This window comes from Amblyraja radiata, chromosome 29 (genome assembly GCF_010909765.2).
Source record: "Amblyraja radiata isolate CabotCenter1 chromosome 29, sAmbRad1.1.pri, whole genome shotgun sequence".
Taxonomy (NCBI): Eukaryota; Metazoa; Chordata; class Chondrichthyes; order Rajiformes; family Rajidae; genus Amblyraja; species Amblyraja radiata.
Genome location: NC_045984.1, coordinates 30701332 through 30728271, shown reverse-complemented (window position 1 = coordinate 30728271; position 26940 = coordinate 30701332). Strand labels below are relative to the sequence as shown.

The 26940-nt window shown below is 47.8% G+C and overlaps 1 protein-coding gene across 4 annotated transcripts in view; it reads right to left on the bottom strand.

Annotated features, from left to right (window-relative positions):
* LOC116989602 (dedicator of cytokinesis protein 7-like) overlaps positions 1-26940 on the bottom strand; it is a 145476-nt gene that overhangs the window by 33838 nt on the left and 84698 nt on the right. Inside the window, exons 20-30 of one of the 4 annotated variants that reach the window (XM_033047150.1) lie at positions 23725-23926; positions 19192-19329; positions 17864-18027; positions 17468-17563; positions 14678-14809; positions 10609-10722; positions 8752-8898; positions 6491-6615; positions 5677-5834; positions 982-1106; positions 47-256 (exon numbers count right to left, since the gene is read on the bottom strand). In XM_033047150.1, coding sequence (XP_032903041.1) covers positions 47-256; positions 982-1106; positions 5677-5834; positions 6491-6615; positions 8752-8898; positions 10609-10722; positions 14678-14809; positions 17468-17563; positions 17864-18027; positions 19192-19329; positions 23725-23926 — 1611 coding nt within the window. Of the gene's footprint in view, positions 1-46; positions 257-981; positions 1107-5676; positions 5835-6490; positions 6619-8751; positions 8899-10608; positions 10723-14677; positions 14810-17467; positions 17564-17863; positions 18028-19191; positions 19330-23724; positions 23927-26940 lie in introns of all 4 variants that reach the window. The other 3 variants (XM_033047153.1, XM_033047152.1, XM_033047151.1) reach the window with 3 other exon arrangements.

The window sequence follows — 26940 nt, the reverse complement described above, 5'->3', positions numbered from 1 at the left end:
CGTTTCTCTCAAATAAACGAAACCAAAAAAAAAGTAAGATGCTAACGGGTTTGTCCGGTGGCATCTCCTGCCCTCTGACCTCGTACTCGAAGGTGGACACGCACAGGTCCAGCAGGTCCAGCAGGCCGAGCAGCTGCTGGGCGGGGAGGTCCGCGATCCACTCCCGAAGGGCTGCCTCATCGGCGTTCTTCAGAACCCACAGAAAGCAGAACAAGACGGTCTGGGTCAGTTCCGCTGACATGATGGAAGCTGGAGGCTGCGAGTGAGGGGGGGGGAGAAAAAAAAAAATAATGATAATAAATACTTTATTAATCCCCTTATTCAGGGGAAATTCAGATGTCCTTGCAGCACACTAATACTAATAAAAATACAACATAGCATTAAAGAAGAAGTTTAACATTAAAACATAAAAACATCTCCCCACAATCAGAATCAGAATCAGAATCAGAATGCTTTATTGTTATTGCATGTGTCACATACAACGAGATTACTGTGTCTCTCCATTTAAAAGAACTTCATTCACATACTCACACTTTTTACACTCCCTCCCTCCCCAAACCCACCCATGGATTCACATTTACATAAATTAACACTGTCTCTGGGGTGGAACCCTCTCCAAGACAGACGTGAAGCTCACCGTTTGACCTGTTTTTACAAAATGTTAAATGGTCAGCTCGACATAGACTACAAGACCTACACCAAACCCAAACCAATTAGGAGCAGACGAGGGCATTCGATCCAATTTGTGACCCCAGCTACAAAGACAGATGTGTACAGCAATTCGTTCTTCCCCCGCACAATTAAAGCATGGAATAATCTCCACCCTACTATAGTTACCCAACCAGATGCAACTGCATTTAAAGTAGCTCTTTCTTCCCAATAACCCTTTCTGGCTTAAGCCCTCCCTTCACCACCTCCAGTTTAAATTCCATTTGGAATATTTTGGAGGACCAAGACACCAAGAACCAAGAACCAGCTTACCGCTGAGATGGGGGCCGAGTGCCTGTTTGTTGGTGCTGTCACAATTGGAGATGTTATAACCAGGCTGGAGGCATCCCTGGGATTGGAATAGGGCTTGGGCAATTTTCTTCTCGAGTTGTCATAATCTAAAAAAAAAAACAATGACAAGCAAAATTGAGGAAGCACAGGCTGGGAAAATGGAGATTGTCATAGAGTGATACAGTGTGGAAACAGGCCCTTCGGCCCAACTTGCCAGCATCAACCAACATGCCCCATCTACACTAGCCCCACCTGCCTGTGTTTGGCCCACATCCCCCTAAACCTGTCCTATCCATGTACCTGTCTAATTGTTTCTTAAATGTTAGGATAGTCCCAGCCTCAACTACCTCCTCTGGCAGCTCGTTCCATACAATCAGTACTCCATTTGTGTGAAAAAGTTACCCCTCAGATTTCTACTAAATCTTTCCCCCTTCACCTTAAACCTATGATCTCTGGTCCTCGATTCACCCACTCTGGGCAAGAGACTCTGTGCATCTACCCGATCTATTCCTCTCATGATTATTGTACACCTCGATAAGATCACCCCTCATCCTCCTGCCCTCAATGGAATAGAGACCCAGCCTGCCTCTAGCTCACACCCTCTAGTCCTGGCAACATCCTCATAAATCTTCTCTGTACCCTTTCCTGCTTGACGACATCTTTCCTGTAACACGGTGCCCAGAACTGAACACAATAGAACTCTTCTATTCCTGAAAGGGGTCGTTGTAGATTGGTCACAGAGTTAGTAAAGTCAGATATAAATAGGAACAATCTTCAGTATCAGCAATTATTGCAACAGTTCCCAGGTTGAAAGACAGTAGACCATAGAACCTCTCAAGGGAGTTAAGTGTGTTTTATTGTCATATGTCCTGAATGGGACAATGAAATTCTAACATGTTGCAGCACAATAGAATATGTGAATATATAAACATTGTATATAACGGGGGAATAAAAAGAAAAAGTTCAATAAATAACAAATATAATGCTAAAAATAGACACAAAAGGCTTGAGTAACTCAGCGGGACAGGCAGCATCTCTGGAGAGAAGGAATGGGTGACGTTTCGGGTCGAGACCTACGTCACCTATTCCTTTTCACCAGAGATGCTTCCTGACCCGCTGAGTTACTCCGTCTATCTCAAGGCCCACATACACATGTTCTGTCATCTCTTTGGTTCCTTTATATAGCATTCATAAAGTGAGTTTCACAACTTCAGGTCAATCCGCCTGTGTTTGGTGATAGTCTTGCTGTGCTGCATGCAGGAAATGTCTTTCACTGTAGCTTGGTACCCGCGGTGAGAAAGAAGCCATCAAACCCTCAACTGTCGGGCCTGACTACCGCTGAGCCCCGATCTGCAGCTTCCCATGATCCATGCCCCCATTTGCTTCCACACTTCAGTTTAGTTTAGAGAGATACAGCACGGAAACAGGCCCTTCTGCCCACACACACCTCCACACCTCCAAGCCTCAATCTGCCCCTATCACTTATGACCTTTGCTTAGAGATGCAGCGTGGAAACAGGCCCTTCGGCCCATCAAGTCCGCGCCGACCAGCGATCCCCGCACATTAACACTATCCTACACCCACTAGGGACAATTTTTACATTTACCAAGCCAATTAACCTACACATCTGTACGTCTTTGGAGTGCGGGAGGAGACCAAAGATCTTTAGAATAAAGGGGAGGCCATTTGAGACTGAGGTGAGAAAAAACTTTTTCACCCAGAGAGTTGTGAATTTGTGGAATTCCCTGCCACAGAGGGCAGTGGAGGCCAAGTCACTGGATGGATTTAAGAGAGAGTTAGATAGAGCTCTAGGGGCTAGTGGAGTCAAGGGATATGGGGAGAAGGCAGGCACGGGTTATTGATTGGGGAAGATCAGCCATGATCGCAATGAATGGCGGTGCTGGCTCGAAGGGCCGAAGGGCCGAATGGCCTCCTCATGCACCTATTTTCTATGTTTCTATGTTTCTATCTCGGAGCCAATTAACCTACAAACCTGTTTAAGAAGGAACTGCAGATGCTCCATAGATGCTGCTGCACCCGCTGAGTTTCTCCAGCATTTTCGTGAACCTACAAACCTGTACGTCTTTGGAGTGTGGGAGGAAACCGAAGATCTCAGGGAAAACCCACGCAGGCCACGGGGAGAACGTGCAAACTCCGTACAGACAGCGCCCCTAATCGGGATCGAACCCCGGGTCTCCGGCGCTGCATTCGCTGTGAGGCAGTAACTCTACCGCAGCGTCACCGTGTCTGCCTAGTATAACGCTGTCCAGTATAACTTTGATATAACGCTGCCCATTATAGCAACCCGTTTCAGTTCCTGTTTTTTTGTTCCACTTTACAGGGAGATGTGAGACGGCAGTCTTCGTGGTATCGTACACGCACACAGCAAGACTCAGCGAAGTGTGGACAGAGCAGCAGGATAACTGGAAATAGTACGCCACTGAATCACCATTACAAGGTTAATTCCCGGGACGGCGGGACTGTCATATACTGAGAGAATGGAGCAGCTGGGCTTGTACACTCTTGAGTTTAGAAGGTTGAGAGGGGATCTTATTGAAACATATACGATTGTTAAGGTTTGGACACGCTAGAGGCAAGAAACATGTTCCCGATGTTGGGGGAGTCCAGAACCAGGGGCCACAGTTTAAGAATAAGGGGTAAGCCATTTAGAACGGAGACGAGGAAACACTTTTTCTCACAGAGAGTTGTGAGTCTGTGGAATTCTCTGCCTCAGAGGGCAGTGGCGGCAGGTTCTCTGGATATTTTCAAGGGAGAGCTAGATGGGGCTCTTAAAGATAGCGGAATCAGAGGATATGGGGAGAAGGCAGGAACGGGGCACTGATTGGGGATGATCAGCCATGATCACGTTGAATGGTGGTGCTGGCTCGATGGGCCGAATGGCCTACTCCTGTACATATTGTCTATTGTCTACTCCATTTTCACTGCACAGTTTGATCAGTACGGGTGTCAGGGGTTATGGGGAGAAGGCGGGAGAATGGAGTCAGGAGGGAGAGATAGATCAGTTATAATTGAATGGCGGTGTAGACTTGATGGGCCGAATGGCCTCATTCTGCCCCTATCACTTATGACCTTTGCTTAGAGATGCAGCGTGGAAACAGGCCCTTCGGCCCATCCAGTCCGCACCCACCAGCGATCACCCGCACACTTACACTATGCATTTGGGACAGTTTACGGAAGCCAATTAAAGTACAAACCTGCACATCTTTGCCAATATATTCACGCTCTCCATCCATCAAGGCACAGGCAGTGAAACAGTGCCACCGAAGCTAACTCAACAATTTCTATGACCTTATGAACCATCATGGATCACAGGTGGACAAAAATGCTGGAGAAACTCAGCGGGTGAGGCAGCATCTATGGAGCGAAGGAATAGGTGACGGTTCGGGTCGAGACCCGGAAGGGTCTCGACCCGAAACGTCACCTATTCCTTCGCTCCATAGATGCTGCTTCATCAGCTGAGTTTCCAGAAGGGTCTCGACCCGAAACGTCACCTATTCCTTCGCTCCATAGATGCTGCCTCACCCGCTGAGTTTCTCCAGCATTTTTGTCTACCTTCGATTTCTCTAGCATCTGCAGTCCCGTGTTAAAAATCACAGATCGCAAATCACTCCCTCTTCTCCCCTCTCCCATCAGGCAAAAGGTGCAGAAGTGTGAAAACGCACACCTCCAGATTCGGGGACAGTTTCTTCCCAGCTGTTATCAGGCAACTGAACCATCCTACCAACAACCAGAGAGCAGTGCCGAACTACTATCTACCTCTTTGGTGACCCTCGGACTATCCTTGATCGGTCTTTGCTGGCTTTACCTTGTACTAAACGTTATTCCCTTATCATGTATCTGTACACTGTAAAATGGATCGATTGTAATCATGTGTTATCTTTCCGCTGACTGGATAGCATGCAACAAAGGCTTTTCACTGTACCTCGGTACACGTGACAATAAACTAGGCCAATTTATTATTGTACTGAGGTGCTTACACACTTGCTCCAAGACCAAGCCTGTCGATGGCAAACAACAAGCTGCGAACCAAGTGGCGAAACAAGGAACTGCAGATGCTGTCCTACACATAAAGACACAAAGTGCTGGAGTAACTCAGCGTCGTTGGAGATCATGCGTAGGTGATCGTTTCGGGACGGGACCCTCCTCAGTCTGAAGAAGGGTCCTGACCCGAAGCGTCACCTGTCCATGTTCTACCTGATGCTGAGACCTGCTGAGTTTAGACTCTACAATTGCAGCGTGGCAACAGGCCCTTCAGCCCGTCTAGTCCGTGCCGACCAGTGATCGCCCCGTACACTAGCTCTATCCTACATAGTAGGGGGGCAATTTACAATTTGAAAAAGTCGATTAACCTGCAAAACCGTACGTCTTTGCATTGTTGGGAGGAAACCGGAGCACCCGGAGAAAACCCACGCGGTCACAGAGAGAACATACAGACAGCACCCGTGGTCAGGATCGAACCTGTTGTAAGGGATTCGATGGTTTCCCATTGGGTTTAAAACCCCTGGCGTTGTAAGGCACCAACTCTACCGCTGCGCCACCGCACCGCCCATGAAGTCACTCCAGCACTTTGTGTCTTTTTTAGCTGACAAGACGGCGCTGCCTCTCCCCACGGTTTCATTTGCACCCTCCCACCCCGGGCCCACTCGCACGGTTTACCTGCCAGCAGGGGGAGACTGTTGAGGATAATGTCCAGCAGAGGGTGGTACAAGGCCGCCACCTTCACCTTGGCCCCGCGGTTGCCGAACCTCCGGTCCCCATCGTGGGTCGCCAGCAGGCAGTGTAGCAAGCTCACCGCCTCCCGTCTGATCAACCTGCTGGATGAGCAACATCAACTAGCAACCAAACGCAACGTGCAACGTGTGTTCATGCACGTGTGCGGGATTGTGTACTTTGTGTCTCGCCTGTGTGAGTGTTAAAGTGTGTGCGCGTGTGGGTGTGTGCTTTATGTTGTGTGTGTGTGAGTGCTAAAGTGTGTGAGTATTGCGTGTGTGCATGTTTGTGCGTGTGCTTGTGCATGCGTGTGTGAGAGTGCGTGTCTGAGTGTGAGATTGAAAGAGAGTGTGACTGCACGTGTGTGTGTGTGTGTGAGTATGAGCATGAGTGTGCGTGTGTGAGTGAGAGTATGTGAGCATGCATATCTGAGCGTGAGATTGAAAGTGAGTGTGTGTGTGTGAGTGTGTGCGTGTGTGTGAGTCTGTTCATGCACGTGCAGGTGCGTGAGTGTGTGTGTGAGTGCAGGTGTGAGTGCATGTTCGAGTGTGGGATTGAAAGTGAGTGTGGGTGCATTTGTGTGCGTGCATTTAAGCGTGTAAGTGCGTGTGTGAGTGTGAGAGAATGTGTGCGTGAGTGTGAGATTGAAAGTAAGTGTGAGTGTGAGTACGTGTGTGTGAGATTGAAAGTGCATGTGTGAGTGTGAGTGTGCGTTGCTCAGAGCCGCGTTGCCTCTGGACCCACCCATGGCCCCACTCACCTCTCTGAGTCAGTGGTCAGTACATTGGCTATCTCCTCCAGGAGCAGCCCAATTAAAAAGTGTTGTTGACGAAATTTCCTGGAAAGCCTGAATATTTCGACCGTTGACTCATCTGTGCCGGCATCCTGAAAAAGTGAAGTCGTTTCCGTTTAAGCTGAAAGCACATTTTGTTTGTTGAACCGATGAAGATGATTCATATGTGGATGATCACAAGAGACGGATCGGTTGCCCGGAAACTGGCTCAGTCAATAAGCAGAGAAAGTAGAAAAGATATGTTTACTTTAATTAGAGTTACAGCGTGGAAACAGGCCCTTCAGCCCACCGACCAGCCATCACCCCGTACACTAACACTATCCTATAAGCTAGGGACAATTTATTATTTTACACCAAGCCAATTAACCTACGAACCTGCATGTCTTTGGAGTGTATGGGGAAACCGGAGCAACCGGAGAAAACCCACGCAGGTCACAGGGAGAACGTGCAAACTCCGTACAGACAGCACACGTAATCGGGGTCGGACCCATGTCTCTGGAGCTGTGAGGCAGCGACTGCGCCACCGTGCCGACCTCATTGAAACATATAAGATTGTTAAGGGCTTGGACACGCTAGAGGCAGGAAACATGTTCCCGATGTTGGGGGAGTCCAGAACCTGGGGCCACAGTTTAAGAATAAGGAGCAAGCCATTTAGAACGGAGATGAGGAAACACGTTTTCTCACAGAGAGTGGTGAGTCCGTGGAATTCTCTGCCTCAGAGGGCAGTGGCGGCAGGTTCTCTGGATACTTTCAAGAGAGAGCTAGATAGGGCTCTTAAAAATAGTGGAGTCAGGGGATATGGGGAGAAGGCAGGAACAGGGTACTGATCGGGGATGATCAGCCATGATCACATTGAATGGCGGTGCTGGCTCGAAGGGCCGAATAGTCTACTCCTGCACCTATTGTCTATTGTCTATTGTGCAGTTGTATTCAGGTTAGGCGTGCATGTTGTACTGTGTTGCTGGGGTTTAAGCTGCACTGTTTTGGGAGTACTTGGTATACTTGGCATGGTGGCGCAGCGGTAGAGTTGCTGCCTTACAGCGCTCACAGCGCCAGAGACCCGGGTTCGATCCCGACTACGGGTGCAGTCAGTACAGAGTTTGTACGTTCTCCCCGTGACCTGCGTGGATTTTCTCCAAGATCTTTGGTTTCCTTCAACACTGCAAAGACGTACAGGTGTGTAGGTTAATTGTCCATAGTGTTTGTAGGATAGTATTAATGTGTACAGGGTGATCGCTGGTCGGCGAGGACTAGGTGGGCCGAAGGGCCTGTTTTCGTACCCTACGTCTAAACTAAAATAAAGCACCGATACATGTTGGAAGGAACTGCAGATGCTGGTTTAAACCGAAGGTAGGACACAAAATGCTGGAGTAACTCAGCGGGTGAGGCAGCATCTATGGAGCGAAGGAAAAAGGCGACGTTTCGGGTCGAAACCTTTCTTCAGACTGATGTGAGGGTGAGGGGGGGGCGGGAAGAAGAATGGAAGACGTGGAGCCAGTGGCATGAGGGAGAGCTGGGAAGGGGAGGAGAAAGTAGGGACTACCTGAAATTAGAGAAGCAGGATGTGGTTGTAGAGTTGGGTGTTTCGGGTCGAGACCCTTCTTCAGACTGTTCAGTCTGAAACATAGAAACATAGAAAATAGGTGCAGGAGAAGGCCATTCGGCCCTTCGAGCCTGCACCGCCATTCAATATGATCATGGCTGATCATCCAACTCAGTATCCTGTACCTGCCTTCTCTCCATACCCCCTGATCCCTTTAGCCACAAGGGCCACATATAACTCCCTCTTAAATATAGCCAATGAACTGGCCTCAACTACTTTCTGTGGCAGAGAATTCCACAGATTCACCACTCTCTGTGTGAAAAAAAAAAATCTCATCTCGATCCTAAAAGACTTCCCCCTTATCCTTAAACTGTGACCCCTTGTTCTGGACTTCCCCAACATCGGGAACAATCTTCCTGCATCTAGCCTGTCCAACCCCTTAAGAATTTTGTAAGTTTCTATAAGATCCCCCCTCAATCTTCTAAATTCTAGAGACAAGCCGAGTCTATCCAGTCTTTCTTCATATGAAAGTCCTGACATCCCAAGGAGGGTCTCGACTCGACTCGTCACCCATTCCTTCTCTCCAGAGATGCTGCCTGTCCCGCTGAGTTACTCCAGCTGTTTGTGTCTATCTAAAGGACTGCTACATTGGCCTGTTGGAGGTTTCCACATGTTGCTGCCTTACATCCGTCTGGTTACCGCTGTCCAATGTCTCAACGCTTGGTGTGAGCGGGAGGTTCAGGATGACAAAGTGTTCGTGGCTGCAGACGATCCTCAGGAACTCAATGCGCTGGTCTTGGAGGTGAGGCCGATTGTCATCTTTGTCTGAAAGCTGAACACAGAGAGCTGGGGGTGAACAAGGCATGGATGCAACACATAGAGGATTCCATGTGTAACTGAGGGCAGTGTGTAGGAGCATCAAATATCAGCTCTGCACACTCAGTAACATGTCCACCACAACTGCACGCAATACTCCAAATATCTGATGACTAAATAATCAGCACTATCTGATGACAGAGTTGACGTGGATAAGCTTTTTCCATTGAGAGTAGGAAAGATTCAAACAAGAGGACATGATTTGAGAATTAAGGGACAAAAGTTTAGGGGTAACATGAGGGGGAACTTCTTTACTCAGAGAGTGGTAGCTGTGTGGAATGAGCTTCCAGTGGAAGTGGTGGAGGCAGGTTCGATTTTATCACTTAAAAATAAATTGGATAGGTATATGGACGGGAAAGGAATGGAGGGTTATGGTCTGAGCGCAGGTAGATGGGACTAGGGGAGAATACGTGTTCGGCACGGACTAGAAGGGCCGAGATGGCCTGTTTCCGTGCTGTAATTGTTATATGGTTATACATGAAACAGGACCTGCACCTGCAGGGCGGCACGGTGGCGCAGCGGTAGAGTAGCTGCCTTACCGCGCCAGAGACCCGGGTTCGATCAGTGTCTACGGGAGCTGTCTGTACGGAGTTTGTACGATCCCCCTGTGGGTTTTCTCCGAGATCTTCGGTTTCTAACCAAACTAACCAAAGGCGTATAGGTTGTAGTTAATTGGCATTGGTATAAATGTCAATAGTCCCTGGTGTGTGTGGGGTAGTGTTAGTGTGTGGGGGGTCGCTAGTCAGCACGGACTCGGTGGGCCGAAGGGCCTGTTTCTCTAAACTAAACCTTCATTAAGTCATTTATTCCTGTTATCCCGTTGACATACGATGAAAGAATGGATCGACTGGGCTTGTATTCACTGGAATTCAGAAGGATGAGAGGGTATCTTGCAGAAACATATAGAATTCTTAAGGGATTCGACAGGCTAGATGCAGGAAAAATGTTCCTGATGCTGGTGGAGGCCAGAACCAGGGTTCACACAATTTAAGAATAAGGGGTCGGCCATTTAGGACCGAGATGAGGAAAAACTTTTTCACCCAGAGAGTTGTGAATCTGTGGAATTCTCTGCCTCAGAGGGCAGTGGCGGCAGGTTCTCTGGATGCTTTCAAGAGAGAGCTAGATGGGGCTCTTAAAGATAGTGGAATCAGGGGATATGGGGAGAAGGCAGGAACGGGGTACTGATTGGGGATGATCAGCCATGATCACATTGAATGGCGGTGCTGGCTCGAAGGGCCAAATAGCCTACTCCTGCACCTATTGTCTATTGTGCAGTTGTATTCAGGTTAGGCGTGCATGTTGCACTGTGTTGCTGGGTTTAAGCTGCACTGTTTTGGGAGTACTTGGTATACTTGGCATGGTGGCACAGTCTGTGGAATTCTCTGCCACCGAAGGCAGTGGAGGTCGATTCACTGGATGTTTTCAAGAGAGAGTTAGATAGAGCTCTCAGGGCTAACGGAATCAGGGGATATAGGGGAGAAAGCAGGAACGTGGTACTGATTTAGGATGATCAGCCATGATCATATTGAATGGCGGTGCTGGCACGAAGGGCCGAATGGCCTACTCCTGCACCTATGTTTCTATGTCCCTGGAGGTACCTTTAATCATTCATTAGCAACATGTCAGAAAGACGGCTTAACCAAACCCGGCTGCACAGTGCCCTTACCTCCTTGTGATGGTGGCTGATCATTCGAAGGACAAAGCCGCGGTCCATGAGGGACAGGAGGTCGTTCAGGAAAAACCCAAGGCTCAGGTTCGTCAGATCTGTAATTTCAGGATCCTGAAGAAATGCAAAGTCCCCCGGTTACTTGACGACAAAGATACTTAATGTGCTATCACTCCTTTAATTCTTCTCCTTATCGAGTCCACACACAAGACTAGAAGGTGGACAAAAGTGCTGGAGAAACTCAGAGGGTGCAGCAGCAGCAGCAGCAGCAGCAGGCAGTGAAGAAAGCGAATGGTATGTTATCTTTCATAGCAAAAGGATTTGAGTATAGGAGCAGGGAGGTTCTACTGCAGTTGTACAGGGTCTTGGTGAGACCACACCTGGAGTATTGCGTACAGTTTTGGTCTCCAAATCTGAGGAAGGACATTATTGCCATAGAGGGAGTACAGAGAAGGTTCACCAGACTGATTCCTGGGATGTCAGGACTGTCTTATGAAGAAAGACTGGATAGACTTGGTTTATACTCTCTAGAATTTAGGAGATTGAGAGGGGATCTTATAGAAACTTACAAAATTCTTAAGGGGTTGGACAGGCTAGATGCAGGAAGATTGCTCCCGATGTTGGGGAAGTCCAGGACAAGGGGTCACAGCTTAAGGATAAGGGGGAAATCCTTTAAAACCGAGATGAGAAGAACTTTTTTCACACAGAGAGTGATGAATCTCTGGAACTCTCTGCCACAGAGGGTAGTCGAGGCCAGTTCATTGGCTATATTTAAGAGGGAGTTAGATGTGGCCCTTGTGGCTAAGGGGATCAGAGGGTAATGGAGAGAAGGCAGGTACAGGATACTGAGTTGGATGATCAGCCATGATCATATTGAATGGCGGTGCAGGCTCGAAGGGCCGAATGGCCTACTCCTGCACCTAATTTCTATGTTTCTATGTTTCTATCTAATGGAGCGAAGGAAATAGGCAACGTTTCGGGCCGAAACCCGAAAGGATTTTTCAGCACTTCTTTCAGCACTTTCCAGCACTTTTGTCCACGAGGGAGAGAGAGGGATGGGTGGGTGAGTGGTATAGCCAAAACCCTTGAAGGAAATAGGCAACGTTTCGGCCCGAAACGTTGCCTATTTCCTTCGCTCCATAGATGCTGCTGCACCCGCTGAGTTTCTCCAGCACTTTTGTCTACCTTCGATTTTCCAGCATCTGCAGTTCCTTCTTAAACAAGATCGGAAGTTGTTCGGACGGAACTGAACACACTTCTCGGCATCTGCGTACAATGGTGTCTGTCTTATCGCTTCTTGTGCGTGGTGGTGGAAACAGGGCCGCGACGTGAACGCACTTTCCTCGACCCCATCACTCCTTCCTGAAAGATCTTCCTTACCCTACGAATTGCTTCTCTCTCCGTCAGCACTCCACCTATCCTGGACCTGAGCTTACCCGACTGTGGCAGTAATCATCTTGTGACTTCTATCTTCCTGTGGAGTGGGAATCCCTATCTTGGAGAATAATAATGCGGGCATACAGGGCAGCACGGTGGTCCAGCGGTAGAGTTGCTGCCTTACAGCGCCGGAGTCCCGGGTTCGATCCTGACTCTGGGCGCTGTCTGCGCGGAGTTTGTACCTTCTCCTTGTCACTGCGTGGGTTTTCACCGGGTGCCCTGGCTTCCTCCCACACTCCAAAGACATACAGGTTTGTGAGATAATTGGCTTGGTATAAGTGTAAATTGTCCTGAGTGTGTGTAGGATAGTGTTAGTGTACAGCAAGGGGTGGGCAACCTTGTTCTGCATAGGGGCCGGGACGCATGTCTGTGAGCGGATGGCGGGCCACGTCTATCACGTGGACACATGGATCCTGCCCCGGATGGCAGGCATCAAATCACGTGTTCGCAGAAGGTGCGCGGCCGTGCCGGCGGCTTTGCGCAGGATGCGGTACAGCCGGAGTTTGGCCGCGCTCAGCGCTCCGGCGGGCCAGATGATTCCGGGGGGAAAAATCTGCCTGCGGGCCGGATGATTCCGGGTTACGGGCCGCATTCGGCCCGGGGGCCGTAGGTTGCCGACCCCTGGTGTACAGGGTGATTGCTGGACGTACGGACTCGGTGGGCCGAAGGGCCTGTTTCCGTGCTGTATCTCTAGAGTCTAAAGTGAAGTATAAAGGTGGATAGGCACTCTGTGTTTCACGAATATTTTTGATTTATGCGTTGTTGGAGCTGACACCTCTATAAATAAATAATTTACCGCAGTATATCGATGCTTAACCAGTCAAACTAATCAATCTCACAAAAGTGACCAATGGGCTGTTTGTTGAGCCACAGGTACACCGTTTCCCCTTGCTCACATTCTTCCTTGATAGAACGCCTCGGTGATTTATCTAAACGCATTTGTTCCAGAATGTAATACTCCAACGCTTTATATAAAGCCTTTGTTCCAAAGTGGAGTACAACAATGCTTTACTGATTTTTGTTCCAGATGTCAGCACCTGCAGTCTTTTTGCCCAGGAAACCTGAAGAAGCTGCACTGCCAGACCAGCGTGTCGTTTGGGAGGACGAGGGAGGAATCTCAGTGAAACCCACTGAGTAATGAAAGGCCAAGGAAGAGCGGATGTAGAGAGGATGACTCCAGTGACGGGAGAGTGTGCAACCAGAGGGCACAACATTCGGAATGAGAGGACGTGCAGTTAGAGTGGAGATGAGGAGGAGTTTCTTCAGTCAGAGGGTGGTGATTGTGTGGAATTCTTTGCCACAGATGGATGCAGAGGCCCAAGTGCTTTAAGTGGATATATTTAAGGCAGAGATAGATAGATTCTTGATTAGTACGGGTGTTAGGGGTGATGGGGAGAAGGCAGGAGAATGGGGTTCGGAGGGAGAGATAGATCAGCCATGATTGGATGGCGGAGTAGACTCGATGGGCCGGATGACCTAATTCCACTCCTATGTCCAGAACAAGGGGTCACAGTTTAAGGATAAAGGGGTAATCTTTTAGGACCGAGATGGGAAAAACATTTTTTACGCAGAGAGTGGTGAATCTCTGGAATTCTCTACCACAGAAGGTAGTTGAGGCCAGTTCATTGGCTATATTTAAGAGGGAGTTAGATGTGGCCCTTGTGGCTCAAGGGATCAGGGGGTATGGAGAGAAGGCAGGTATGGGATACTGAGTTGGATGATCAGCCATGATCATATTGAATGGCGGTGCAGGCTCGAAGGGCCGAATGGCCTACTCCTACACCTATTTTCTATGTTTCTATGTCTTATACGATGCAATACGATACAATACAACTTTATTTATCCCAGGAGGGAAATCGATCTGTCAACGGTCATAAAAACACAAACGACATGAAATATGAAACGATGGCCTCGTGGCGTTCTGGTGCAGGCAACGCCACAGTGTCGGGTGGCGGTGAGCTGGAACCTCTCTTGGACCCACAATACCTCAACTCTGGTCAAGGAGGCTCACCAGCGTCTCTTCTTCCTGAGGAGACTGAAGAAGGTCCATCTGTCTCCTCAGATCCTGGTGAACTTCTACCGCTGCACCATCGAGAGCATCCTTACCGACTGTATCACAGTATGGTACGGTAACTGCTCTGTCTCCGACCGGAAGGCATTGCAGAGGGTGGTGAAAATTGCCCAACGCATCACCGGTTCCTCGCTCCCCTCCATTGAATCTGTCCAAAGCAAGCGTTGTCTGCGGAGGGCGCTCAGCATCGCCAAGGACTGCTCTCACCCCAACCATGGACTGTTTACCCTCCTCCCATCCGGGAGGCGCTACAGGTCTCTCCGTTGCCGAACCAGCAGGTCCAGGAACAGCTTCTTCCCTGCGGCTGTCACTCTACTCAACAACGTACCTCGGTGACTGCCAATCACCCCCCCCCCCCCGGACACTCCTCCCACAGGAGAAAGACTATGTCTGTATACATGTAAATAGATTTATTGATTTATTGAAATCATATTCTATGTCGCTCTTCCAGGGAGATGCTAAATGCATTTCGTTGTCTCTACTGTACACTGACAATGACAATTAAAGTTGAATCTGAATCTGAATCTGAATCTGAACTGGATGCTGTTGCAACCCACCCACCTGATGTTTCACAAACTCGGTGGCAATGTTGACCAGCGTGTAGATGATGCCAGGGAAATGCTCCGGGTACCTCAGGCTGCGAGAGGAACTCCAGCCCACTGTGTCCGAGACGTACTGACTCATGCTTTTGACCTGAAAGTTAAAAGAAGGGTGCGGGGGGGGTTACCACGGGCAACAACGTCAGTCTGGAATCAAAATAGAACGGCTTCCAAAAAACCCAGCCTGGGTTCCACTTGCAACCTAATTCTCTTTCCTCTCTCTCCGGTTTACTGACTGAGCCACAGCAGAGTTGTGCCAGAAAGAACATCTGTCTCACATCTGTACGGCTGGGCAGAACGGCAGTGTTTCACACTGGGAGCAGAATGAAGTTTGTAGCAACAGTCCCAGTAGTAATAAAATCCATTTGGTTTAAGAAGGAACCGCAGATGCTGGAAAATCGAAGGTAGACAAAAGTGCTGGAGAAACTCAGCGGGTGCAGCGGCATCTATGGAGCGAAGGAAATAGGCAACGTTTCGGGGCGAAACCCTTCCGGGTTTCGGCCCGAAACGTTGCCTATTTCCTTCAAGGGTTTCGGCCCGAAACGTTGCCGATTTCCTTCGCTCCATAGATGCTGCTGCACCTGCTGAGTTTCTCCAGCACTTTTGTCTACCTAGTAACAAAATCCACATTTCAAATCGCTGTAGGTGTGGTTCTTTGGGAGAAGGCCATGAATTAAGGTGAAGGGGGAAAGATTCAACGGGAACCCGAGGGGTATCATTTTCACACAAATGGTGGTGGAACGAGCTGCCGGAGGAGGTAGTTGAGGCTGGGACGATCGCAACGTTTAAGAAGTAATTAGACAGGTGCATGGATAGGACATGTTTGGAGGGATGTGGGCCCAACGCATGCAGGTGGGACTAGTGTAGACGGGGCACGTGAGAGGGACCACGGTTCACGGGACAGTGCGGACGGAGGCGAAGGCTGCAACGGGTCTTTGTGTCCAACTGCAGCAGCTGGGTCTTTGAAAATGGCCCCATAAACCTGGCCACTCTTGTATATGAGTTGTTTCTATGCATCATGAGAATAAATCAGAAACTGGCGTGGAGGGACCCAGAGGGGGGGGGGAGGTGTGGACAAAGGAGGAACTGTGGTAGATTTGTCGGTGCCCTTTATATAGCGACTCTTTGCATACCTTGTGTGCGCAAAACAACGAATTTGGGTGGCGTTTCGGGTCGATACCCTTCTTCAGACTGAATTATCTTCTGTATGATCATGTGCAACAAATACCTGGCCTGCTCCCCCCTGCCCACCTGCCCCCACCTTCCCTGCCCTCCACCCCCCTTTCTCCAGCGTTCCCCAGCGACCAGCAAGTCTCGCTAACTGGCAGCGATCCAGGAGACAACTATTAAAGAGACAAGATTTCTGCATTCTTGCCTTTTCCGCTCTCCAAGATTAGCTTAACTCAGCGGGTCAGGCAGCGTCTCTGGAGAAAAGGAATAGGCTACGTTTTGGGTCGAGACCCTTCTTCAGATTCAGGTCTTCTTCAGTCAGACGAATGATCCCGACTCGAAACGTCACCTATTCCTTCTCTCCAGAGATGCTGCCTGACCCGTGAGTTACTCCAGCACTTTGTGTCTATCTTCAGAGTAAACCAGCATCTGCAGTTCCTTCCTGCACACTTCGTGTACTCATGTATAGTTTGATTTGACTGATCAGCACACGAGATTTTTCCACCGTATCTCGGTTACACTTAGTAATTAATCAATGCCAATAACAATTTGCGTATATCTGCCCATTTGATTATTACAGTATTTGCACCTACAACAATCTGCAGATGCTCGGACCTTGATCAAAACGCAAAAAGCTGGAGTAACTCAACGGGACAGGCAGCATCTCTGGAGAGAAGGCATGGGTGACATTTCGGGTTGAGACCCTTCTTCAGACTCGTCAGGGGAAAGAGAAACGAGAGATATGGACAGTGATGCAGAGAGATATGGAACAAATGAATGAAAGGTATGCAAAAATGTAACGATGATAAAGGAAACAGGCCTTTGTTAGCTGTTTGCTAGGTGGGAACGAGAAGCTGGTGTGACTTGGGTGGGGGAAGGGATGGAAAGAGAGGGAATGCAGGGTTTACTTGAAGTGAGAGAAATCTACTGAATATTCATGCCACTGGGTTTAAGCTGCACAAGCGAAATATGAGATGCTGTTCCTCCAACATGCGTTTAGTCTCACTCTGACAATGGAGGCCTAAGACAGATAGGTCGGCGTGGGAATGGGAAGGGGAGGTAAAGTGGTGAGGGGGAGTTTATGCTGGTTTACACCGAAGATAGGCACAAAGTGGAATTCTCTGCCTCAGTGGAGGCCAGTTCTCTGGATGCTTTCAAGAGAGAGATAGATAGGGCTCTTAAAAATAGTGGAGTCAGGGGACATGGGGAGAAGGCAGGAACGGGGTACTGATTGGGGATGATCAGCCGTGATCACATTGAATGGCGGTGCTGGCTCGAAGGACCGAATGGCCTACTCCTGCACCTATTGTCTATTGTCTAGAGTGCTGTCCATCTGGGTGGGGAGGGATGGGCAGTGACGTTTCAGGTCGAGATCCTTCTGCAGACTGATAATTATTTGCCCCCCTGCACCAGCTTTTGGCAACTTGTAAATGCCCATTTGTTAATGTCCATTCAAAATCCCTTTCTTTGCCTCTAGCTCCTTGCCTCTCCTCGCGAATGAATTCTGCTTTGTCATCCAATATTCCTACATTGGACTCCTGTGGTGTTGATGGCAACAAGTTAGCAAAGGGCAATGACTCACCAAGAGCTCGCAGAAGAACCACAGATGCATGTACACTTGGTTCCTCATCTTTCCGTTGGTGAACACGATATGATAGGCTAATTCCTCATGGAATAACTGCAGATAAATTCACCAAAATAAAAAGTTAATTAAACCAATGACTGAGGAAAAAGAAAAATAGACTTGACTGTGGTGAAGAATTAATGAACGGTTGAATACTTTATTGTGACAAGTCACGGTAAAATTCTTTGCTTGCATGCCCAAGGTATGCAAATAGTGGCCACATAAAGGGGCTGACAAAGAATCCACAGTATCCGTGCCAAGTCCACTTTCGTTCCCCTCCCCCCCCCCCCACTCCACACGCTGGGTCCCCATTGTCCATTTTTGTTCCCCCTCCCACACGAGCAGTGAGCTGACCTTTGACGGTTTCAGGCCGCTGCCCCCAGGCACGCTGGCTTTAGCCGTCTGCACCTCGGAGTCACTCGTGCTGAGTTTCCGCATCATCTGCAGCACTGCTGTTGCGCTCTCTGGTCGGATAGTGGCGTATTTCTCAGACTCCGTGACTTCAGCCTCGTTGGGAACTAAATCGACGGAACACCACAAAACAGAATGACTTTGAGTCATCCGGGTCTCGACCCGAAACGTCACCTATTCCTTCGCTCCATAGATGCTGCCTCATCAGCTGTTTCCAGAAGGGTCTCAACCCGAAACATCGGCAATTCCTTCTCTCCATAGATGCCGCCTCACCTGCTGTTACTCCACCATTTTGTGTCTACCTTCGATGTACCTGTCTAACTGTTTCCTAAATGTTGGGATAGTCCCAGCCTCAACTACCTCCTCTGACAGCCTGTTCCATGCACCCACCACCCTCTGTGTGTGAAGAAGTTACCCCTCAGATTCCTATACATTTTCTATTGCTTTCATTCTCTGTTTCATTCATTTTCTTTTTTCTTTTTAACATTTCCTCTATTTACTGTCGATCAGCTGCTCTAGGAAGTTTTCACAAACTCTCTCATAGACATCACCATCGTTTTAGTACAATTTAGTTTCGAGACGTTTCCTCAATTATGGCCTGATAATGGCAAAAAAACGTGTAGTTAAATTTTGGAAAAATGCGCCCACCCCAACTCTTAAAATGTGGATCACAAGCATGTCTGAGACGCTACATCTTGAAGATATGAGAATCGTCTTAGCAGGAAAATCAGAGCAATTTTTAAAGGTATGGTCTCCTTTCATTGATTCATTACAAGCATAGTATGGTGCAACACAACTTCGGAATTAAACCGATTTACGGACAGGGTGATGGGTGTGGTGAGAAATGAAGTAGGTATATCAACACGTATTTTATTTTGTTTGTTTTGTTTTTTTTCTCTTTTTATTTTTATTCTTTTTCGTTTTTGTCTTTTTATTTTTTGATACGTTTTTTTCTCATTCACTCTGCGACTACACTCTTTGGTAGTTTTGGGGTTTACACACTTACTAGCCCTTTCACTCTCTCTCTCTTTCGTGCTCCTCTTCTCTTTTTCTATTTCTATTTTTAAAATGGAAGATGTACAATAAATGTATTTTGTCATATGCCGCGGTTTATACTACTAATGTACACTGCTTCTGATAAAAATATTATTTTTAAAAAAATAAAAAATTTAGCTTGGAGTTAGTTGAGCAAATCTTGCTCTGCGCTGTAAGTGTTGCAGTTCATTGTCGATCTGTTGACCGGGAGAGCGTGCTGATCGGAGTACAGGTACCTGGCATGCTGAACAAGTGGTGTACATATGTCGCCAGGGACTGATTCCGTCCCATTGAATCTTTCGGCATCTCCTCACTGCTATGCAGCTGGTCCACAATTGCAATCAGCATTTCAAAGATTTCTTTGCTGACCAGGGCTGTGAGTAAAAGAAACACAATCAACGGCAACTTGGAAAGTTAGTGCCAGCCTGGCTCCTGCTGGAATATTAGAGCATCGGTTAGCCCGGATCAAGGGTCTCCACCCGAAACATCACCCATTCCTTTTTCTCCAGAGACTCTAGCAATAGAAACATAGAAACATAGAAATTAGGTGCAGGAGTAGGCCATTCGGCCCTTCGAGCCTGCACCGCCATTCAATATGATCATGGCTGATCATCCAACTCAGTATCCCGTACCTGCCTTCTCTCCATACCCTCTGATCCCCTTAGCCACAAGGGCCACATCTAACTCCCTCTTAAATATAGCCAATGAACTGGCCTCGACTACCCTCTGTGGCAGGGAGTTCCAGAGATTCACCACTCTCTGTGTGAAAAAAGTTCTTCTCATCTCGGTTTTAAAGGATTTCCCCCTTATCCTTAAGCTGTGACCCCTTGTCCTGGACTTCCCCAACATCGGGAGCAATCTTCCTGCATCTAGCCTGTCCAACCCCTTAAGAATTTTATAAGTTTCTATAAGATCCCCTCTCAATCTCCTAAATTCTAGAGAGTATAAACCATGCAGATGATACCAAGATAGGGGGTGTTGTGGATAATGAAGAGGATTTCCAAAGTCTACAGAGTGATTTAGGCCATTTGGAAAAATGGGCTGAAAGATGGCAGATGGAGTTTAATGCTGATAAATGTGAGGTGTTACACCTTGGCAGGACAAATCAAAATAGGACGTACATGATAAATGGTAGGGAATTGAAGAAATCAGTTGAACAGAGGGATCTGGGAATAACCGTGCATAGTTCCTTGAAGGTGGAATCTCATATAGATAGGGTGGTAAAGAAAGCTTTTGGTATGCTAGCCTTTATAAATCAGAGCATTGAGTATAGAAGCTGGGATGTAATGTTAAAATTGTACAAGGCATTGGTGAGACCAAATCTGGAGTATGGTGTACAATTTTGGTCGCCCAATTATAGGAAGGATGTCAACAAAATAGAGAGAGTACAGAGGAGATTTACTAGAATGTTGCCTGGGTTTCAACAACTAAGTTACAGAGATAGGTTGAATAAGTTAGGTCTTTATTCTCTGGAGCGCAGAAGGTTAAGGGGGGACTTGATAGAGGTCTTTAAAATGATGAGAGGGATAGACAGAGTTGATGTGAGCAAGCTTTTCCCTTTGAGAATAGGGAAGATTCAAACAAGAGGACATGACTTCAGAATTAAGGGACAGAAGTTTAGGGGTAACATGAGGGGGAACTGTTGGGGAGATGGCGCCCGTATAGCGGATAAAAACAGACTGGACAAACTAATCAGGAAGGCCGGCTCAGTGGTCGGGGCTGAGCAACGAACGGTCCAGCAGGTGGCAGAGGCCAGAACTCTAAATAAACTAGGTTCTATAATGACAAACCCCACTCACCCACTCCATGCCCTGAAGGTGATCAAGAGCAGCATCTTCAGTCAGAGGCTGATTGCACCAATGTGCAAAACGGAGAGATACAGGAAGTCCTGTTTACCAGCTGCTATAAGACTTTATAATGAGCATAAATAACTGCACTTTTTTTTTAATTAATTGTATTTTAACTTGTATTTTAACGTATTTTAACTTGTTATGTATGAAAGCGTGGTGTTATGTTTGTCTTGAAGCTGTCGTGGCACTGTAATTTCCTGAAAAGGATTATTAAAGGAATAATCTAATCTAATCTAATAATCTAATCTAACTTCTTTACTCAGAGAGTGGTAGCGGTGTGGAATGAGCTTCCAGTGGAAGTGGTGGCGGCAGGTTCGTTGGTATCATTTAAGAATAAATTGGATAGGCATATGGATGAGAAGGGAATGGAGGGTTATGGTATGAGTGCAGGCAGGTGGGACTAAGGGAAAAAAAATTGTTCGGCGCGGACTTGTAGGGCCGAGATGGCCTGTTTCCGTGCTGTAATTGTTATATGGTTATATGGTTATAAGTCTATCCAGTCTTTCTTCATAAGACAGTCCTGACATCCCAGGAATCAGTCGTAGTTCAATGGCTTGCAATGGGTAGAGTAGGTTACATATTGAAGTCAGGTTCGTTGAGTCTGAAGAAGGGTCTCTACCCGAAACGTCACCCATTCATTTTTCTCCAGAGATGCTGCCTGGCCAGCTGAGTTACTCCCACACTTTGTGTCTATCATCAATTGGCCCAACTTTAATGCAAATGTCCCACTCTGATATCTAACTGAACTAATGCAGGGGGCAGTTATGTGTCGGAAGGAACTGCAGATGGTGGTTTATACCGAAGATAGGCACAAGATGCCGGGGTAACTCAGACCTGGGTTCGACCCTGACTACGGGCGCTGTCTGTACGGAGTTTGTACGTTCTCCCCGCGACCGCGTGGGTTTTCTCTGGGTGTTCCGGTTTCCCCCAACATTCCAAGGGCGTGCATGTTTGTAGATTAAGTGGCCCTAGTGTTAGGATAGGACTGGCGTGTGGGCGATCGTTGGGCAGCGCGGGCTCGATGGGCCGAAGGGCCTGATTCCGCACTGTATCTGTAAACTGTAATAAAATTTCCACCAGGGGGCACCGGACACTCACATCCAAATTCTTTCCACGGGACCTCACTCCAATTTAATATCAGACCCATAAAACGATCCCGGAGTTTCAGACAGTTCACAGTGGCTCAGAAGCCAAGCACCGACCCTGCACATCACATTCTCATTCTCATTACTCCCCATAAAACATCTTTCAATTGCTTCCTCTTTCCAAGAGAAGCAGATATATGATGCAGTTTAGCCTTTACATATTGCATATATGAACGGTTGCAGAAGTTAGGTTTGACATGGGTGACATTGATTAATATTTGTCTGGATTAAGTCTTACAGTTGAAGAAACAATTGATAAATGGGGGAACTGCTAACTCCTAAATTTGTTGTCTCGGAAGAAACTGCAAATGTTGGTTGAAACCGAAGATGGACACGAAAATCTGGAGTAACTCAGTGGGTCAGGCAGCATCTCTGGAGAGAGGGAATGGGTGACGTTTCGGGTCGAGACCCTTCTTCAATAGGCAATAGATAATAGACAATAGGTGCAGGAGTAGATAATTCAGCCGTTCGGGTCAGCACCGCCATTTAATGTGATCATGGCTGACCTTTCCCAATCATTACCCCGTTCCTGCCTTCTCACCATTCCCCTGACTCCGCTATCTTTAAGAGCCCTATCTAGCTCTCTTTTGAAAGTATCCAGAGAACTGACCTCCACCGCCCTCTGAGGCAGAGAATTCGAGAATTCCACAGACTCACAACTCTCTGTGAGAAAAAGTGTAGAAAAATCTCAAAAGTGAGAAAAATCTCTGGAGAGAAGGAATGGGTGACCTTTTCGGGTCGAGACCTTTCTTCAGACTGACCCTACCCGAAACGTCACCCCTTCCTTCTCCCCGGAGATGCTGAGTTACTCCAGCATTTTGTGTCTATCTTTGGTTTAAAGCAGCATCTGCAGTTCCTTCCTAACTTCAGTGTCCCTTGCTCACAATCTGTTCGGTCGGTTTGTTAATTGATAGCCAGCTATTAATAAGTAGCTTCGCTTGACCAGAACCCAGCAAGAATCAACATTCTACAGAAGGAGAGGAGAGATGTTGGGGGGGGGGGGAGAGGAATTAGCAGAGGATGGCGGGAAATGGACTGTGGATCACTAAGAGCTGAAAGAGAGGTGGGAGTTCTGCACACAGAGCGAAAAGTAGAGTATAAGCACAGGGAAAGATAAAGAGACACATTGGCATAAAGAAATAGACTGATAAAAACAGTCTAAAGTGTGGTCTCTGAATGGAAAGCAGCGAGGCTGTGAGGATAACTTTGACTTACAAGGTTGAAGTGAATTTCCAAATTCGATTGAACCCCATAAATGTGAAATAAGGGAGATGAATACCGAGGCATTCAGAAGGGATTGGACAGGCTAGATGCAGGAAAAATGTTTCCCATGTCGGGGGAGTCCAGAACCAGGGGTCACAGTTTAAGAACAAGGGGTCGGCCATTTAGGACCGAGATGAGGAAAAACATTTTCATCCAGAGAGTTGTGAATCTGTGGAATTCTCTGCCACAGAAGGCAGTGGCGGCTGATGTTTTTAAGAGAGAGTTAGATTTAGCTCTTAGGGCTAACGGAATCAAGGGATATGGGAGAAAGCAGGAAAGGGGTGCTGAATCTGGATGATCAGCGATGATCATATTGAATGGCGGTGCTGGCACAAAGGGCCGGAATGGCCTACACCTGCACCTATTTTCTATGCTTCCAGTTGCTGAAGTTTATGCAGCGAGTGTATGGTTGATAGGCACAAAATGCTGGAGTAACTCAGCGGGACAGGCAGCATCTCTGGAGAGAAGGAATGGGTGATGTTTCGGGTCGAGACAGTAGAGTTCATCAAACCTCCTTCTGTTGTCTTCGTGGAGCTCAGCGTCAGGAGCGTGAGCAGTTTGTCCAACACCACGTACAAGAAGCAGATTAACTCTTCCATCGGAACCAGCTTGAGGGCAGAGACAGCCTGCCTGAGTGCCTCTGTCTGCTGGGTTACAGCGTGGTGTTCGCACGCGCTTTCACACAGCGAGAAGAACCGCTCCAGGTTTCTATCCTGCAGTAAACAGATCACATTGCAATTGGGTTATAGGGATCCCAGGATAATGTTGTCAGCCGTTAATCTTGTAAACTGTATCATTTCAGGTTGTTTTAGTTTAGTATAGAGATACAGTGCAGAAACAGGCCCTTCGGCCCACCAAGTCTCCACCGACCAGCGACCCCCACACACTAATGGGCCTGCTTTAGTGGTCTGAGAAACGACAACTGGAGTTTTCAACAGATCTTTATTCAAAAGTTCGACTTCCAGTATACAGGTTCTTCAGGCACGTCTGCCAACCACGATGGTCAGCGCTGAACTAACGCGCACAAGTGAAAAACCGCGCGAAACAAGCAGCCCCTCCCGAGTCACGTGACCACGGCTTCCGAACGCCGGCGTTCGATCTCAACGTACGCCAGCAGGCGCCGCTACACTGGCCGACTAGGAAAAGGGGAGATGCAGCGAGACCTGGGTGTCATGGTACACCAGTCATTGAAAGTGGGCATGCAGGTGCAGCAGGCAGTGAAGAAAGCGAATGGTATGTTAGCTTTCATAGCAAAAGGATTTGAGTATAGGAGCAGGGAGGTTCTACTGCAGTTGTACAGGGTCTTGGTGAGACCACACCTGGAGTATTGCGTACAGTTTTGGTCTCCAAATCTGAGGAAGGACATTATTGCCATAGAGGGAGTGCAGAGAAGGTTCACCAGACTGATTCCTGGGATGTCAGGACTGTCTTATGAAGAAAGACTGGATAGACTTGGTTTATACTCTCTAGAATTTAGGAGATTGAGAGGGGATCTTATAGAAACTTACAAAATTCTTAAGGGGTTGGACAGGCTAGATGCAGGAAGATTGCTCCCGATGTTGGGGAAGTCCAGGACAAGGGGTCACAGCTTAAGGATAAGGGGGAAATCCTTTAAAACCAAGATGAGAAGTACTTTTTTCACACAGAGAGTGGTGAACTCTCTGCCACAGAGGGTAGTCGAGGCCAGTTCATTGGCTATATTTAAGAGGGAGTTAGATGTGGCCCTTGTGGCTAAGGGGATCAGAGGGTATGGAGAGAAGGCAGGTACGGGATACTGAGTTGGATGATCAGCCATGATCATATTGAATGGCGGTGCAGGCTCGAAGGGCCGAATGGCCTACTCCTGCACCTAATTTCTATGTTTCTATGTTTCTATGTTTCTATGTTTCTATGTCCCACTTACGCGACTTTTTCGGCGACTGCCGGCACCCGTCACAGGTCGCCGGAAATTTTTCAACATGTTGAAAATTCAGCGGCGACCAGAAAGACGCTACGACTCTTTAAGGCGACTGAGGGGACTACTGGTGACTGGTGACGTGTGGCGGGGGTGAAGCCTATATGGTCGTGAGTAGTCGCCCAAAGAGTCGTACCTTGTTCGGGTCGCCGTTGGATTTTCAACATGTTGAACATTTTCAGAGACCTGCTGCGACTATGACGGGTGCCGGCAAGTCGCCGAAAATATCGCGTAAGCGGGACACACCAGGGACAATTTACAATTTTACCGAAGCCAATTAACCTACAAACCTGTATGTCTTTGGAATGTGGAAGGAAACCACAGATCCCGGAGAAAACCCACGCAGTCCACGGGGAGAATGTACAAACTCCGTACAGACAGCACCCGTAGTCAGGATCGAACCCGGGTCTCTGACGCTGTGAGGCAGCAATTCTACCGCTGCGCCACTGTGTTTCCTTTTATAACTTTGAACAAAATGAAACCAAACTCATGAGACTGATTTATATTAATTCTGGTGTCATCAAAATGGGCGGCACGGTGGCGCAGAGGTAGAGTTGCTGCCTCACAGCACCAGAGTCCCGGGTTCGATCCTGACTAAGGGTGCTGTCGGTACGGAGTTTGTACGTTCTCCCCGTGACCTGCGTGGATTTACTCTGGGATCTGTGGTTTCCTCCCACGCTCCAAAGACATACAGATTTGTAGGTAAATTGGCTTAGTGTAATTGTAAATTGTTCCTTGTGTGTGTAGGATAGCATAAGTGTGCGAGGATCGCTGGTCGGCGTGGGCTTGGTGGGCTGAAGGGCCTGTATCTCTAAACTAAACTAAACTAAATGTTTTCAGAATATGAGCGTGTTCTGCTGTTTGATTAGGCATACAGCATGGAAACAGGCCATTCAGCCCAACTTGGCCATCCTGACCGAGTTGCCCAATCTACAGTATGTTGCTATTGACTTCACTCAGTGACCTCACGAGAAGATGAGACCAACAGAACAATAAGCCTGAAGTTTATAAAATGATGGGAGGCGTGGACAGTATAGACCAGCGTCTCTCAACGCGAGGGTTTCACGAGAGGTCGCAGGGGGTTCCAAGAAAAACAGCGATAAATAGGCTAATCATATGTAAATGTATTTCTGAGTCATTTTTGCGATGTCTGTACGCCGACAGTGTGACATGCCTTTAGAAACATAGAAAATAGGTGCAGGAGGAGGCCATTCGGCCCTTCGAGCCAGCACCGCCATTCATTGTGATCATGGCTGATCGTCACCTATCAATAACCTGTGCCTGCCTTCTCCCCATATCCCTTGATTCCACAAGCCCCTAGAGCTCTATCTAACTCACTCTTAAACCCATCCAGTGACTTGGCCTCCACTGCCCTCTGTGGCAGGGAATTCCATAAATTCACAACTCTAGGTGAAAAAGTTTTTTCTCACCTCAGTCTTAAATGACCTCCCCTTTATTCTAAGACTGTGGCCACTGGTTCTTGGTGGTCAGTGGACAGGAGCTGTACGTGACGGATTTGTGTATCATCAAGCGACTCACTCGAGTACATACGCACGCACGGTCTCCATCAGTCCTGTCTGTGCTTCCTGGCGTGCAAGTATAGTCCCTCATTCACCCACGCTATTTAGTAATTTTTACACAACATTTAGGGATGTTGTGTGAATTTTAAAATTTTAAGTATGTTTATGTTTATTTTTGTTAGTTTATCAAAAGTTTATGTGTGTTGTTTTCTCTCTCTCTCTTTCTCTCTTTCTCCTCCAACGTTAGTTCTTC